This window comes from Falco biarmicus, chromosome 1, assembly GCF_023638135.1.
Source record: "Falco biarmicus isolate bFalBia1 chromosome 1, bFalBia1.pri, whole genome shotgun sequence".
Lineage (NCBI taxonomy): Eukaryota > Metazoa > Chordata > Aves > Falconiformes > Falconidae > Falco > Falco biarmicus.
This window is the reverse complement of record NC_079288.1, coordinates 51,443,014-51,460,414: the sequence shown is the minus strand read 5'-3', so window position 1 is coordinate 51,460,414 and position 17,401 is coordinate 51,443,014. Positions and strand designations below refer to the sequence as shown.

The following is a 17,401-nucleotide window of genomic DNA, read 5'->3' as shown; positions in this document are numbered from 1 at the left end:
CTGCCGGGCTGGGGGCGCTGCCGGGCTGGGGGGGCTGCCGGGCTGGGGGCGCTGCCGGGCTGGGGGGGCTGCCGGGCTGGGGGCGCTGCCGGGCTGGGGGCGCTGCCGGGCTGGGGGGGCTGCCGGGCTGGGGGGGCTGCCGGGCTGGGGGCGCTGCCGGGCTGGGGGCGCTGCCGGGCTGGGGGCGCTGCCTGGTCCCCCCGGCCGGCGGCGGGAGGGCGGAGGGCGGGCAGGGCACCGCGGGGTGCAGTGGGGAAAAGGCACCCGTTTGCCTTAATTACTCGTCTCGGCGAGTGACCCGCCCGTGTCCCTCCACAGCTTTCCATGGGCTCAGAGACCTGCCCTGCTGCTCCCTGGATCCTGAGAGCCCGTGCGAAGCCGGGGGGCTGCCTGGCGGGGTGAAGCCGAGCACAGGTGAAATGGCCGCTTCAGGAATGTATCAACATCTGAAAGCCGTCTGCGTCCATTCTTGGACAGTCTCTCCTACCGTCTGCTCAACCTCCCCCTTACCTTCAGAGACCCTGGAAGCTTCCCCCCGGGAAAGGCCACCCCACCTGCCCACCCCCCACGCTTTCTCACAGGAGTGGTGCACGCAGGCCCATCGTGATGGTGAAATCGGGGATGCCCGTGATGAAGTGGATCAAAACACCTAAGAGCCTTTTCACTGTATTCCTCGTAGCGTCCACTGATTAACTGAATTCAGTCTGCTCAAGAAAATTTAATGCTGCTGAACACTAAGCACAGATCTTGGCGGGGAACCCAACAAAAGACCCAAGAAGCACAACATGGATCCCCAGATTTATGCTGGCATCCACTGAAACACAGTGGAAAATTCACTACTGAGATGCCAGGAGCATTTAATAGAATACATTTGAATGGAGCAGCCTGTGGCGCACAAAAAGGCACGCGGAAGTCCCTGGCGTGAAGAAAGAAGAATGTGGAGGAGCCATGGAAGCAAAGCAAGGTGACCCTGGGGCTTACAGTAGCTGACTTCCCCCCAGGGAGGTGCAACCCAGTCTGTGTTTCCCAGCCACCTCCCTACACCCACTATGGGGACCTTATCTCCTTCCACAGTATGTAGGAAGGTCTTGAGATCTAGAAATGCAGAGCCAGAGCTGTGAGGCCAAAGCACGAGCTACAAAGGGACACTAGAGGTCCTTCTGCACCACAGTATGAACCGTCTCCTCCTTGGGAGGAAAAACCGCTCCAAGCAGAGGCTTGGAGATTGAAGAGATTGAAGAGGCTCAAATTAAGAGATTTGAGGGGAGGAAAGGAAACACGTTGATGTCCTTCTTCCTTTTGGAGCTACATCTTTCCTCCCACCAAACGGACCGTTGACAGTGACTTCATGTCAGAAAGGCTCACTCTGGTAACCTGCTGCAGGTTCCTGAAACACCCTGTGGGTCTCTGCCCAAGGGGTATCAGGGCTGGTGATAGTCTGATCAACAGGAATCTGGGGGTCCGTGAGGGAGATGCCTGGCAACTAGCAGGAGACAGAGGAAAGAGGTGAACTGTGCAAAATGGATTTCATAGCTAGAACTGGGTTTCACAGATGTCTGTTAATACTTTGTCCATTTCACCCCTTTTTGTGTGACTTACCCAGAAAAAAAAAAAAAAAAAAAAAAAACCAACAAAAAACCACCACACGACAAAAACCACAAACCAAAAGCAAAACCCCAAATTCCCATGTGTCAAACCTTGCGCTTGGTGTACTGCTTGGTTATGAGGGCAGCCCCTTTCCCAGGAGAACAGCACAAAGCACATCCAGGGTGAGGGGAATGGAGAAATCCAAGGAAATGGCTGCAGTTGCCATGATGTCCCAGGTGGAATGTCCATCCCTTGGTGGGCCCCAGGGAGCCAAGGAAGCACACAGTGGAAGCCCATTCCCACAGTGTCAGCAGCTGAGCAGGCACAATCGGGTCAGTCCTTCCAGTGCAAATTTGGGAGCGTGGGGAACTGGCAGCCCCCCTCAGCCAGTCTGTCTGACTCACAGCCCCCAGCTGCTCCACATGGGAAAGGACACGGTGACGCAGGGGCCACCCAGTAGGACACAACCTCTGACAACCCATACTGGGCAGTGCCGCATCCCCGTGTTTCGCAGCGAGGGACACCGATGACTGCCATCCTTCCCTCTTGCAGTGCCGAGGCAGTGCCCGCGGTGCTGGTCCAGCAGTACCGGGGCTGAGCATCGCCTCAGCCTGCACTGCTTGCCCGAGATGAAGCCCCACAGGTGCAGCCAGGCCCGGGGAGGGGGAATGAGCTTGAGGGCAGATGAGAGACCCCTGCACGCCCCACCGCCCTCGGGGTCTAACAGCGTTGCCATGCTTTGGGGCGCTGCACTTTCTCAGCACCATCCCGACAGACTCAAGCAGCATCTCCCAGTGCTGCCCGAGGAATACTCGCAGTTTCTGCTGGTGACAACATCCCCCAGCCCCTCGGGGATCCCTCAGGAGCCACCCGGGGGCAGGTGCGACAAGCCAAGGTGAACAAAGGCAGCGGGCGACAACGTTGTCCCCAGTATGTGCGCTTGAACCTGACAGCTGTGCTCCCCTCCCCGCTCCCGCTGGAGGCCGGCGGCTCGGGCGGTCACCGGGGCCCTGCAGCCCCGCGGCTGGGGGCTGAGCCCGGCAGGGACGGGGGCACCGACGTGATGCCAGAGCTGCGGGGCAGCCGGGACGGCACCCCGAGAGCCGAGACCGCGCGAGGGCGGCGGCGCCCCGGTGCCGCCTCGGGGGCCGTGACCGCAGCCGTGACCGGGGCCGGGCCGGGGCCGGCGCCGCCGGGGAGGGGTTTCCCCCGCCGCGGCTTAAGTGGCTGCCGGGGGCGGATCGCCGTGCCGCCATGCCGCCCTCCGCGCTGCTGCTGCTGCCGCTGCTGCTGGCGGTGCCCGCCCCGGCGGCGGGGGGCTGCGGGCCCTGCGAGCCGGCGCGGTGCCCGGCGCTGCCGCCGCGGGGCTGCCCGCTGGGCCGGGTGCGGGACGCCTGCGGCTGCTGCTGGCAGTGCGGCCGCGGCGAGGGCGAGGCGTGCGGCGGCGGCGGCGCGGCGGGGGGACGCTGCGCCCCCGGCCTCGAGTGTGTGAAGAGCCGCCAGCGCCGCAAGGCCAAGGGCGGCCCGGCCCCGGGACCCCCCGCCGCCGCCGGTCCCCCCGGCGTGTGCCTCTGCAAGAGCCGGTACCCGGTGTGCGGCAGCGACGGGCTCACCTACGGCAGCGGTTGCCAGCTCCGCGCCGCCAGCCTGCGCGCCCAGAGCCGCGGCGAGCCCGCCATCAGCCAGCGCAGCAAGGGCGCCTGCGAGCAAGGTGCGGGGCGGGGGCGGCAGCGGGAGCGGGGCCGGGAGCGGGAGCGGGAGCGGGGGCGGCGGCGGGAGCGCGGCCGGGCGCCCGCGGCAGGGAGCGGCCCGGGGGGCCGGGGTGGGTGGCGGGCGCTGCCGTCGGGGAGGGCGGGTGGATGTCCGGCTGCGCTGCCCTGGATTCACGGTGGGAAAGCTGGTGGCGGTACGCCTTGTTCTGTTGGGTCCCCTCGGGGCGCTTGTTTGCAAAGTCGGGTGGATTTCGAAACCACCGTAAAGGGCCTCGAGAGCCCCGGTCGGACGGTGCTGCCTCAACTTGGAGTGAGACTTTGGAGCAGCCCCAGAAATGCGGAGCAGCTTGGCCGCCCGCTCGCGGCTTCCCGCAGTGCTGGAACCACACTGCCCTGCTTTCCGTACTTGGCCCGCAGCTCGCGATTTGGGATGTTCCGACATGGGACAAAAGGGTTGAGCGATCCAGGGCAGGGTCGGGCAGAGGAAGGTTGCAGACAGTGAGAAAAGGAAGTTGCTAAATGGATATGAACACCCCAGAAATTCGGAGCCAACATTTGCTGGCTTGCTTTGGTGCGAAGTGAAAACAGCAGTGACTTTCCAGCAAGCTGCGCAGAGAGGTTTGCGCTTGCAACGTTTCCAGCCAAGAGCTAGATTCTTCCCAAGCTTTAGCTTAGGGATGGTGCTCAAAGAAGAAATTGTTCTGCCACAGAGCCTTTGCTAGAAATTCAGGCTGCTTCAGGGAGTGGGTTTTGCCGGGACGTAGCGTGCAGCTATTTATGGAACGTCTCAAGGACAGTACTTGGCGCCAATGCCGTTTTGGTGGAGGAGTGTTTTCATAAACACAGTATGTGTAGGGTCACAGCCTCCACCTCCTCCTCCTCTTTCTTCCCATAACCGAGGCCAAGCATGTCTTGCAAAAAAAGTTTCAGAAACTCCCCAGGAGAGCATGAAGGGCTAGGTAAGGATTGGGTTATGCACTTTGATGTTGCCCATTAAATGTCCTGTGTGGCTTTTCACAAACCTTGTGCAAAACATCAGGCTTATATATTAGCCAGGAACATTGTGGTACAGCGTTAACTCTTGGAGGGCAGGAGCTTCAGCCCTCAGGTTGATGTGGGATGAGACTGGAACGGCCTCTGTCTAGCATTTGGAGGAGCATTTCCTGGCCAGCAGACTCAAGAGACCGTTGCAGCAGTCCTAAAAATGCATGCAAAATTGTGGCAAAACAGGTGTTGGTACTTACAACCTACTGCCCCAAGCCTTGAGTGCACTTTCCTCCTCGGACCCTGGCTGCTGGCTGGGCCTGGTGGGGCTTTGACCCAGACTACAGAGACAGAGTTTGATGAGGTCAATGCAAACATAGCAGCTAGAGAGCATGGTGGGAAGCCACCGACCTGCCAGCCTCAAACAACAGCTCCCACAAGACTTTCTCCATCCTCTGGTCATCACAGCAGCAGCTTCTCTGAAGAGGGTCACAGTGTGGGACAGCCACTCCATGCACAAACTGCATCCGTTCCTTGGAGAAGATCCCTTGGGATGTGCAGCAGGACACCTTTGCAGGCTGTTACCTGTTGTTTGAGAACTTTGCTGAAGCATGTGGTGCTGAGCCACTGGCCAGATGTCCCCTCCTCTGTCGCTCTGGGGAGCTGCTCTTCTTTTGGCTCCTGCTACTGGCAGAGCTCTGACCCAGCAGCTCGCGGAAGGGAGCAGGAGGGACGTGGACTGCTGCTCAGCAGTGTTGCAACTCACTCTTCTGAGCCTTCCCTTGGCTGCGTGAGCCTCCCTGGTGCTGTGGACCTTCTGGTGATACGCAGAGCTCTGTGGTTCGCAGCTGAGGCAGGGGCTTAGCCCACACACGGGGCAGACATCTGGAAGTATTTCTGTAGCCTGGCAGTTAGGACTGTTGGGTGGGGAGAGGAGGGGAGTTGTAATCTCCACAGGGATTTTGGAACTATGGTAGGAGAGGACATCCACCCCATCAGCCCCCCAGGGCAGAGCCTCTTTCAATATCTCTCCAGACAGGAGGCAGCACTTTTCTGGGTTTCTAAAAGAACCTAGATGCTGTGGGGGTCAAAAAGTGGAAATTCTGGCTTTTGCCGTTTCCCTGCTGCAAATGGACATGATCTCCTTAAGGCACTGCCTAGGGTGGGATCCTGCACAGGGAGGCCACAAACAGGCAGGATCCTGCCTGCATCAGTCATTTGTGTGACAGCTTTTGCACAGAGGGAAATCCTTGGGGGATGGGGGACCTGGGCTGTCTGCTCAAGGCCAGTGGGCTCCGAGGTGTCTGCATGCAGGCACTGGATGATCAGGATGCATCCTTTGGGTCCAAGAGTGAGCAGCCTTTCAAGTCTGACAAGAGATTCAGAAAAACATGCTTCCAGCAGTGGTTCCTAACTGTGTTTGATTGCTCTTTTGTTGCTGTTGGGTTTTTTTTCCCCCAAATAGAGCTGGAGAGGGAGGGCTTTGTGTACATCCTGTTTGAAAACTGGTCCTCGGGAAGAGTAAATGCAGAGCTGTGGCTGCCATTGGCCTTTGCTGTCATCAGCAGGAAGGGTGGCAGCTGGAGATGAGATATCCAGGGGAAGAAGGGAACACATCTGGGAATGGTTTAATTGATAGATGCTCCTCTTCACGCAGCCTGGCATTACAGCATGCTGAGGGTGGCAGGACAGGAGACAGGGCAGGGACAGGTGCAAATGGGGCTAATGCTGCCAGGTTCTCCTTTTCATGATTCCTGCCGCTGTTTGCTCAAATGTCACCTCCCAGACAAGGTGGGAATGAGACTTAACTGCAGCCACCTTCTCTTCTTGTGCCTTGAAGTACGTGCTTGAGACAGGGATCGCCCACAAGCAGTTGAAAGACAGGCTCCTGTTCCTTGGTTAACTGAGGTTGCATTTCATACCCTCTTTCTCACCTTGTCTCCCTCTCTGTCCTGTATGTACCAGGTATTCAGAGGGTCCGAAGGATGTATACCTGCTGGGAGGGGCGGTCCTACCGACTTGCATAGGCAGCACCATGTGGGCATGAGTGAAGCCGCTGGAAAACAAAGCACTCGGCTACGTAAGGCTTAACATGCAAAATACTCCTTGAGACGCATGGTTTTCCACCGTATTTCGAGGGGGATGAAAGTTCATTAAAACTATATTTGACAGAGCTGACCAAGTGCACGTCTAGTCGAGCTTTCCATATTCATGATGGTGCCTATCGCAGGTTTTCTGTGCAATGCTCGGCAGCTTTTGCTTGCTAAGAGATGCTGTCCATTGACTGGGAAAAACTTGGATGTTTCTTTGTTGTTAAATAGCAAAAGAAAGGAGCCAGTTCTCAGCCCTACATTATTTGCCTTGACCCTGTCCTTGGGATTCTCTTTCCACTGCTTGTTTCCCAGACATCTCGGGTCTGATGCCTGTGTTCTTTGTACAAAAATAGTGAAGCCATGCAGAAAAAGGTATTTCCATTGCAGCCAAAACTTCCTGCTGGAGGGCAAAGGAAGACACAGTTGAGAAGAGACTGGGAGGATGGAAATAACCCTTGCTATGCCTGCGCTTGGCAGATGCAGGGATCCAGCCCGTCCTTCCTGGAGTGGGTTGCACATGGACAGGACTGTTGGGAGCAGCTAGAAGAAGGCACCCTACTTGATTCCCAGCTCCTTGAGGCTGTCTGGCTGCTGGTGGTGCTGTGTTAGCAGAGCGTGGCCAAGCTGCCTGTGTTTGTTCTGGGGGAGTCAGAAGCGATGCTGTGGTGCTTCCTTCTGGCTGGGCTTGTCCTGTGCCCTCACGCTTGCGCTCACAGCTGGCTCAGGGTTTGCCCTGCTCCCTGCCAGGGAGCCACTGCCTGCATCCTGTCTCTACCCTTGCGCCCCAGCAGCCTCTTTTTAGCTAATCCTGGTGCTGAGGCCATGCAGGAGGTGGATGCTGTGAAGTTTTCCAGCTGCTTTCCCGCACTGAATGGATTGGCCCTTTGCACTCTGCTTGTGGATACGCACAGCTCCGCTCAGGTCTGCTGCCAGCTCTTGCAGGCAGGGCAGGCCCAGGCACGAAGCAGAAGCCCGCTGGTGAGGCAGGGACGAGCGGTCAGGGGTGCCACCTCCAGTGGCCTCCTTGGCAGGAGGGGAGGCTGCTGCGACATCTGGGGAGCTGCCCTCTGCCACCGCTCTCTCCTGCCTGGGCACAGATGTTTGGAAGAGCCTCTTATGGAGTTGGTGGCTTCGGTGATTTAGGCTGAAATTAGTTTTGCAGTGCCCTCACTGAGGCTGTTTACGGCCAGCTAGGACCTGGGGTGGGAGGACCATGGTGCCCACTGTCATGCAGAGCCAGCTGGCATGAAGAGTTAGGGCTGCATGGCTTAGCTCAAGCCAGGCAGAAAAACAGCTTCAAAGCACCAACCCCCATCGAAAAGCTAGCAGGGTTTTCGGCACGATGATCTCTCTGAGCTGAAAAATACCAGGCACAGACTTGTTGCCTAACCAGCGCAAGAAGGGAAAATACCCCTGAGTATCTGTTATCATTAGCTACCAGCCAAAACGTGCTTCAAGGGACATGTCGTGGCTGCTGGAAATATTGCTGAACTTGCCTCATTATGGTTTGAAGTCCCTGATACCTGTTCCAGCAGGGTTTGGGTCTCCAAGTTGTTTGCCGTTGAGTCAAGGCTTCTATATGTTACGCTCACTTCTCTTTTGGTGGAAGCCAAGTGCCTGTGCTTGCCCCAGTGCAGCGTACCCCAGAGCAGTGCTCGGCAGACACCGGAGAGCAGCGTTTCACTCTCCAGGGAACTGGTACCTGCCTCTCCTTGGTACCTACCTACAAGGACCTCCCCGAGGAAGAAACTTGGCGTCTCTGTGGGCGAAGGTAGATTTGCCAGCTCACCAAGCAGCCTGCTTTATTCCTGTTGATCTGAACGTGGCTTGAATGTCTGTGGCTCCGTTAAAGTCTTTTCCCAGCATTGGGAACGTGCAGGGGTTTGCCCTGTGGTGGTGAGGGCTCAGCACCTTACAGGATCCAGCCCACAGGCTGCATAGCTTATGAACAGCAGGACCAGGAGAGATTCTTTTAAAGCAGACTGTAACCAGCGCTAAATTTGCCTAAATCTCTCTTTCACCAGCAGAAAGATCCCAGTCACCGAGCTGAGCTGAACCCCCAGAGGGGTATCGTTTTGGCTTGCTAGAAGCCCAGACAGCGTCTCTCCTAGAAGGGGTTTTTTGCTAAGGTACCACCCGCCAGCTCTGGGGCTCGGGAAGGTGGGTGCAAGGTCTCTGGGCTGTCTGCAGGGCTTAAAGATGGGCTGATGGATGTAGGATCATGGCTGCCAGGCTCCCATGGAGACTGATGGCCCCAGGGGCAAGTACGCTCCCCCAAAATTCCTGCCACTTGACCCCAGCAGTGGTTTTGCTTTGCTGGTGCCTCAGTGTCCTACGAAGCTACATCTGCACTGCAAACAAAGGGTTCCCATAGATCAATTTTAAAACAAGAAACATAAATCACATCTGTTGGCTCCTTCCGTGCACATTCAGCTGTTGAGGCTTTGCCAGAAATATTTTAGTTTTGAGGGTGGTTTGGTGTTTGATTTTTGTTGGTTTTTTTAATCCAGTGCCAGAGTAGAGCAGAAACAGGGGTTTGGGGGAAAACCTTCTGGGAGATGGCAGACGGCTGTTATTACTGACGTTGGCTCACCTCCTCCTGATACAGCTAGCTGTTTTAGACACCAGAGAGCACAGTTCATATCCAATCACATATTTCAAGAAACTTCTGAATTTGTGCTTTTTAGTTCACAAATTACTTTGATTGCTTTAGTTCTTTCCTCCCATTTTTCCTCTCCTGGATTTTAAGGCACGTAATATCCCCATTTTATGAGTGCTTCCTTCTTTGCTGATGAAAGAGAGATTTGGAGACATTTTTGCGAAGTCATCTGTGGTTGGAAATGAACTGAAATCTCTAGTTTTCCTGGGAAGCTGGTTGGGGTTTCTGCATCAGCTGGGAGTGGGGGGCATGCAGCAGTGGCCTGCCACTTGCTTTCTCTCACAACAAAGGAAGGCGTTGCATTTGCAGGTAGATCTTGGCAGCATTTTTGTGCTGTGTCCAGAGAGTCTGTGGCAGAGCAGAGCTGTGCAGGTGTGTGGTAAGGTTACACCTTTTGTTTTGTACCACGGCCTCTTTGCAGGTGGAGCATGGTGTGGGAATATGACATTTTTCAGCATGGTGCTTCCTTTCCCAGCACACAGTGCATTGAGATTTCGAGACAGAGTTTCTAGGGCTGAAGCTTTATGCTGATATTTTTTAAATTAATCTGTAACTTTGGGGTTTTCCACTGTTGTAGGGTAGGCCATAAAATCTGCCTTAGAATGCTTTTAATTATTTGAAAAGTTCTTGGTTCATTGGAGCTTGAGTTTTTATGGTTGCTATGCTAAAATCTCATTAGCAAAGCTGTTTAATATATTACTTGGCAGCTCAGAGCCTTGGCGAGCACCAGTATGCTGAGCACTACGCAAATACCTCCACTGCCCGAGAGGATCCTATATTTCACCTGTGTCTTCATGCTCAATCATCACAGCATAGGCAGAATCACTAGGAAGGAATGATTACAGATCAGCAAATTCCTCCCCGTGTTTGTTTTTTCTGTTGCTGCAAAGGCATGCTGTGTTTAAAAAAAAAAAAAAAAAGTGTTTAATCCTTTGTTGGGCTGAGGTTGATTGAGGTTCATATTAAACAGGAGATTACCACCTAACAAGTCTAATCAGGTCGGACTTTTGAAAGCCTTGCTTGCTTTTCCCTGCATAAATGCTGGCATGCCTTGTTTCCATGTCTCCTACCATAAGCTTTTCACATTTTTTCCAGGCTTTAGCTCCTGGTCATCCTTGTGCCATAATGACAGTTTTCTTCTCAGTTGAGGTCACACGAAGAGAAGAGGGGAGGTGGCAGCCGGGAGGAGGGAAGTTTCTTGATAGAGCTTGTCTGGGAGGTCTGGGACAAAAAAATCCAGAGGTGCATCCGGATGTGGCTGGGAAGCAGCAAACGTGTTTGCAGAAAGCTACTGCCTGTTGGACCCTGGGGACAGCATACTTCAGCAAACGGGAGGGAAGGTGGCAAACAGGGTAGGACAGGGGGAAGAGGCAAGAGAGAGGTTAGTCTGTGGCAGCCCGCTGGGAAGGGCAGTGTTGTCTCTGCTCAGAGGGCTTGCCCTTTCCCCATTTGGCTGCTTCCAGGGGCAAGTGTGGCTATAAGCTTGCAGTTGAGCTTCAGAGCAGCCTCAGCCATGTTGGCCTTCCCATTGCCCCCGCTCGGAGATGCAGGTTGAGGATGCTGCACGAGGATGCAGTGCTGGGGGCAGCGCAGACCCATCCGGCATGCTGGGTAGGGGAGAAGGGGCTTGGGGTGTTGTTCTTTGCAGGGCCATACCATTCTCCGTCCCACCTACGCATAAACCCTGTGGAGGACTGGTAAGTATTCATAGAAAGGTCATGCACAAGGTCTCCGAAGGCAGCGTTCCCGAACCATGGTGAAACAGCAGAGCTGGGATTTCCAGCGGTATTGGTCTGCTCCACGGTGAGCCTGGTGGAGTGGGAAGCAGGAGGAGATCCATGGCAGATAGATGATGGCCCAGGGCCCTACCTCACGCTGACTCGGTCTCAAGCCTCCAGGGCTTGGGGAAGATCTGTGTTCATGTTCGCAGCCTTCCCTGGGTCACTGGGTTGCTGAAGTCTGCGGGGGACCGTCTGAGCAGGTCTTACCATCCAGCATCACCTTTGGTCGAGATGTCTTGGAACTTCCTTCTGAAACTCCTTAGTCTCTTCAAGGCCAAGTTACAGGAGGAGGAGCAATGCCTTCAGAAGGAGGTGAAGAAGGAAAAAAAGCAGCAGGCAGCTTTGGGAATGGGGGAAAAACCACATGCATTTCCCATCCGCTGCTGCCTCTTGCAGAGGGACCTGGGGAGGGAGCGGCTGAGGTCGTGCCAGCTAGAATGAGTAGACGCTGCTTACGGAAGGTTTCCCCTTCTCCTTATAAAGTTATTTTGAAGGGAAAATACTTTCCCAGCAACTCAGGGGACTGGAGTGGGTCTATTTTCAGACTTGCCAGAGCTTGTGGGTGTGAACAATGTCTAGCTTTTGCTTCGATTTGCCGTCTGATGGGAAGTGTTCCCAGTCTGTGTTTCACCCGGGGCTGTGGCATGGCTGTGGAGTGCTCAGGAGGGCTGGTGGGAACCGAGCTGGCACCCACGCAAGCTTCACCGTGAGGGACACAGCTTCATACGTTTGTGGTTGGGACTTCCCATGTGCGCCTCAGCACCAGGGCATACACCACAGTACTTAACGTCAAGCTTATTTTTGCCTTTAGTGACATACCTGTAGCCCCTTTTTAGCAGAAAAGTTATTGCTCTGCTTGCTGGAGTGTGATTTATTTGTGTGTATGTGGACATCAAAGGAAGGTCAGCGAGGAACCCTGAGCTGTGATAGACCGTCCAGGGGCAGGTGAGGGGCTGGGAGAAGCCAGATCTCTGCCAGCTGTGGCTGAGCAGAGGAAGAGGTGCCTGGCGTGGCAGGGGTGTCAGGAGCAGATGCCAAATGATAGCCTCATCGCTGAGGAAGTCACAGGCTCTGCAGTTTGCTGCTGCAGCAGAAAAACGACTACATGGGCAGCAACGGGAACTCCTCTCCGGATGCTGCGTTTGACATAACGCAGGCTGTCAGCTCCCTGTCATCTGCAGGAAAAACAGTCCCTGTGCTTTCAGGCTCCTGTCCCGAGGTGAATGAGCTCGCTGGCTCCGTATATAACCCCCTTCCAGGGCCAGGGAGGGCCGTTTGTCTTAACGAACAATGGGGCAGAGCAGGGAGGAAATGCCTGAAGTGCCTGCAGAGAGCAGCTCATCTCCATCAACACGTCCTCTTGGCCAGGGAGCTCCTCCGCAGTCGGGGCAAGCAGCCTGTACATCATCCCCAGTGCCCCGGGCTCGGTCCTGGTGGGGAGCGGAGACCACTCTGCCACTTTGATGGTGGTGACCATTTTTGTCAGCAGGTGCAACCCACAAGTCCCCAGCCTGAAGGAAGCAGGCGGAAAAACGTCCCGGGCAGTGCTGCAAGTAGAGCAGCAAGGTCTCTAAGATACAGGCTGCGGGGCCAGGGGACTCCTCGCTGGAAGGAATCAAGTCATCTGCTCTGTACAAGGTGGGCTTGTTTCCAGTCCAGCTGAGCGCATGGTGGCCTTGCTGCCTTCACAAGGACCCCCAAAGCAAGAGGGGTGACTTGCAGGAAGGGATGTCCTTGCATCCGCTGAAGTCCTTGCAAGGCTCAAGCATCCCCTGCCTGCCCCGTTGTGGCAGGTTGCCGTGTCCCGTGTCCGTCTCTGGCTTCTTTGGGGGAACTGTGGGAGAGAACGTGAGCGGGACCCATGCAGGCAGTAAAGCAGGGTGGCTGCCATGCATCTGGGTGTGGGCTCACAGTGGTGGGAATCTAGCTGCTGCTGTGGCCTGTCGTGATTTTGTTTTAAATCTGCTGACTTCTTGGCCTTTCTCATTTATTTTTAGTGGAGGAAGAGGCTCAGCTCTAGGGTTTTGGCTGGCTGGATGTAAATCAACTATCCCGAGAGACCGCACTGACTCTTCCCATGACACTTGCATCTCTCGGGATGTGTATTCCCTCCCAGCCCAGGCACAGAAGCCGAGGCCTGTGGATGCTCCCAGTTGATGTTGCAGCCAAAGGCAGAGTCTTATGTTCCCGTTCCCGGTTCGATCAGGATGTACATCCTGCGCTGGCGTTCTGGGCTGCCTCTAATAGCCGGGCTCTTGCTGTGCTGAGCCAGCTGCAGCTTTGCTGCAGAGCTGTGCAGGCCAGTCCCCTTTCCAGGGGAGGTTTCTCCTCACCCAGGAGGTGGGTAGAAAAATCTCTCTTTTTCCCTGCCAGCAGTTTCTCGTGATGTGACCTGCTCCTGGCAGGGCAGGCGGACATCCGTGGGCAGAGGGTGTCTGGGTCCTTGATGCAGGGGAAAACTGAGCGGCAGCTAAGGCGACACCTCGGCAGTGGATTTGGCGGTGTGCTGGATGCTAGCAGTTCCCAGCCAGGAAGGAATTGAGCCAGATCCTAGAAAAGCATAATGGTGCCTTAACATCCACCTGGCTTTAACTTGAGAATCAGGATATTTCCTTGTCTGTGGTGGGAGATGGTGGTCATTTGGGGGCAGCTGTGTTTCTACTGCTTCATGGAGAGCCCCAGCAACTGGTGGTAAAGAGGACGGTGTCACACAGGGGCAGACCCCAGGCTGTGCCCTAGGAAAGGCACCTTGCGTGTGGGAGGTTCTGCATGGCTCGGAGCAGGAGGCGGCAGCAGCAGCAGCAGGAGGCTGTGCCAAGGGCACATCTGCTGAAGGTCCTTGCAGAGCATGGTGTAAGCTAAGAAGCCTGGGGACATCCAGGTCCCACCCCAGAGCTGCTGAGTGCCCTGTTGTCCCTATTGTTCAAGGGACACCAGAAAAAGAACAGGAGGGCTGTGCAGGAAACGGCTGCCCTGGGGAAGGGGAGCAGAGTGTGTGACCTGAGGTGGCCCTGTCGTGGCTGGCAGTGCCCTGCCTGGGCTGGCCACAGCCCTGCTGCTCACAGGTGCCAGGCGGTGTTTCGGGCAGGGGTGCACTGGGGGTGCCAGCCCCAGGGGTCACCCCGCCGTACTGTGCTATGGTTGTACCCAGGGGAGCAGCCTCCAGCGGGGTGTTGCAGAGAGTGCAGAGCTGGGCACCGTCCAGAGGCACGGATCTGCTCTGGGCCATCCAGAGCAAGGATAACTGCAGCACCCTTCCAGATGGGAAAGGGTGCTGTGGCTCTGACACATCCCTCTTCTGGCCAGTGCACAGGAATCAATTCATGCAGCAGCAGAACCAACAACAGGGCAAGAGAGGTAACGAAATGCTGATTAAATTCTTTTTTCAGCTGAGAGACTCAGTTCAGTGCAGATGAGGAGCACCTGGGTTGTGATGTCTGCCAGGAAACCAGCCCATACGGATCATTAGGTGTGGGTTTAACCATCGCCCAGGGCTACACATAAGATTTTCCTGCTTCTACACAGCTACCTCCTATTAAAACCAGGACTGGGATACCTCTCTAATGGAGAATTCGGATTGCAGTCACCTGTGGTCTTTTAGCAGCTTCCCACCATCAGGCTGTGTACACTCATTCCTGGACAGGAAAGTCTCAGAAGACCAAATACTTCTCAGGGATTATACCAGCTGCTCAGGAGTGGGGAGCCACCACAGCATCCCCTGGCTGATGATACTGGTGTGGATCTGCCCTTGGATCCCAAGGAGGTAAAAAGATACCAGCTTTCTGCTGGAAGACGTTGGTGCAGTGGGATGCACCTGAACCCTGCTCCCCAGTGCCTGCGAGAGGGCTGCAGGGCCGGGTGTGCATGCAGGGCTGAGGTCAGTGCATGCTTAGGACCCGAGAAAGAGCATCAGGACCCAAATCTGCCCCTCTTTTATGGAGCTGGGAATGCGCCATGGTCTATGAGCCAGCATACCCAGGGGCTTCAGTCAGGCTGGCTCTGGAGCACATGTTCACATAGGAAATGCCTTCTCCTTGTGGAGCCTAATGGGAGCTTCAGTTTCCTGTAACTGCCTGCATCTTCAGAGCAGAAGGAGAAAAGCTGCTGTGTTCTTCAAGCTGTCAATAAGTGGAAATAAACACTATGTGCTCCTTTGGTCTGCACTTCCTATTGTGGGGAATTAATAGCCACGTTTTGCAAAACAGCCCCACTAAAGAGGGACTGAACAGAAAAGGCCATTCTTCCCTTCCTGGGATATGGGTCACGTCTCCAACATTTCCCAGCCCGAGGGGTAAACATCCCCAGACAGATCTGCAAAACAGTTCTGTTCCCATCTGGCTTTGGAAACAATTCCCTGTTTAACCAGGGATTGGAAACCCGTGGGGAAAAACGGAGCCCTGCATTCACCTGGTCGTTTCCCAGATCCCCCCCAGGGAGAGCTCCGCCACCCTCCAGCCAGCCTCCTTCGGCTGGGTACTGCACACAGGTGAAACAGGAGCAGCGTAACACTGATTTCTGCTAGCCAGCTGCCACGGGCTTCGCTGCATGTTAAAATAATGCTGGGAAGAAGGATGCTGCGAAGCTGGGGATCCCAGTCTCCTGTGGGGGTCCTTTCTTCCATGCCAGCTGAGTGTCACCTTGCACTTGGTTGGCTGCACGGTGAGCAGAGGCAGCCGTCGGTAAAGTCCTGCTCAGCCCCTGAGATAACAAACACTGTCTTACCTCTGACCTCAGGCTTGCAAGTAGGTGGACTGAGCACCTGAACTGCTCAGCACCTGAGCTTCCATCTGGGGCAAGCGCCCATCAGCCTCAACAGCTGAAGGTCGGACACACGTGTAGCTTTGGGAAGTGCTGTGATGTGGGATCAGTCCAGCAAGCTTTGCTCCAGGCAGGGACCCCTCCACCTCATCTTCAAAACACATCAGACTTGACTGGCCCCACTTAAAAGGCTAGCAAGGAGACAGGCTTGCAGTCACCCAGTCCTTAAAAGAATTTCTCTCTTTTTGCAGGACCCTCCATTGTGACCCCTCCTAAGGACATCTGGAATGTGACAGGAGCACAGATCTACCTGAGCTGTGAAGTCATGGGCATCCCAACCCCTGTCCTCACCTGGAACAAGGTAAGGGCCCTACTAGGAGCTCTTAGAGCACAGCAAACCTGAGGCAGCTGAAACTGCCTGGTGAGCATAAAATAAAAATGAGCCGTAGCAGATCCCTCCTTAGACACAGACATCCGATGAGTTCTCTCATCTGTGCAGATCTGTCCGCCCCCAAACATCTGGCTTTGCTTAGTCTTCAGGCTTTGCTTTTCCTAAACTCTTGTTGATCCCGAGGCAGAGCAGGACTTGTGTTTCTCTTGGTAGCGCCTGGTATTCAGAGCACGCGGGGAATGTCCCTTGACCTGCTGTCACCCCGCGGGCGGCAGTGACTCCGAGGTGGCTGGACACGGCTCACCCATGTCAGAACAGGAACGGCATGGGGCAGTTACCTCCAGCAGCACACCGATGTCGGCAGCATGCTGGTAACACCTGGCTTGGGGCAGGGGGGACCCTTGCTGAGGGGCTGAGAGCCGCTGCATGGCACCTGTAGCCTCCTCAAATGCCACAGGTTTGTGGACACTTGGGAGGGGTCTTACAATAAAGCTGAAACAATACTAGCTTAAGAATACTACAGAGAAGAAAAAAAAAAATAGATTGGCCCAAAGATTGCTGTGCTCTGAGGCAGCAAACTTTATTCCTAGGGGTCCCAGGGCAGACTGTTGTGTGAGCACACAACGTAGGCACGTTGACTCAGGCAGGATTTTCTGCTTGTTTACAAGCAGATGTTGTATTTACATTGACTGTCAGCACTCTCTGCCTTTTGTGCCTCTTCCTCATGGCCGAGAGATGCTCGACCTGGTGATAACGAGGGCTGCATACCGCTTAGCCCATGCTGGATATCCATGCTCTGGGCTCAGATATGCAGCACTGGGGTAACTGCACTGCTGCTGTCCCATCGACGCTGAGCCCAGCAGGAGGGGTGGCCTGGTTTGCTGCAGCAGAAACCTACAGGGCTGCTGTGGCCTGTTGGTCACGCAGGGAGAGCCCATTCCAGCAGCGACATGCAGACACTCAGTTCTTTGCTACTGTCACGCTAAACAGCCTGATCATCAGGGAAGTTGCAGGGGAGCCTCTCCAAACAAGGACATCAGTCATCTCCTGCTGTCCTCGCAGTCCTGAGCCAGAAGGCAGCTCCTCCAGCCTGCTGCACTGGATTGAGGTATGGCTACCAGCAGCTGCAGGCAGCCAAATCCTCCTTCAGCACAGGCACCGCTTCCCGGCTAAGCACAGCCTTGGGAACAAGCACGAGTTCTGTCAGACCCAGTCAGTGCAGGGCACGTTCGCACGCCCCACTGCCCCGCACCATCCACGCCAGAAGGCTGTGCTGCTCTGTCCGTTCCGTCTGAGGCCAGGGAAATGCAGCCTCAGTGCAGATGCTGAGGCACTTGGGGTGCTGGGGCTGCAGCACACGGAGGCCAAGAAGAAACGCTGGCACTAGAAAAAACACTGCTACTGCCCGAAACACATTGATGTGAAACTAGCATTGG

At 55.6% G+C, this 17,401-nt stretch overlaps 1 protein-coding gene across 1 annotated transcript in view; it reads left to right on the top strand.

The window, feature by feature from the left end:
* Positions 1-2,808: 2,808 nt before the first annotated feature.
* Positions 2,809-17,401, top strand: part of IGFBP7 (insulin like growth factor binding protein 7) — a 17,823-nt gene continuing 3,230 nt past the window's right edge. Inside the window, exons 1-2 of the mRNA XM_056337473.1 lie at positions 2,809-3,298; positions 15,826-15,935. Of these exons, the coding sequence (XP_056193448.1) occupies positions 2,842-3,298; positions 15,826-15,935 (567 nt within the window). The 5' untranslated portion in view covers positions 2,809-2,841. The remainder of the gene's footprint in view (positions 3,299-15,825; positions 15,936-17,401) is intronic.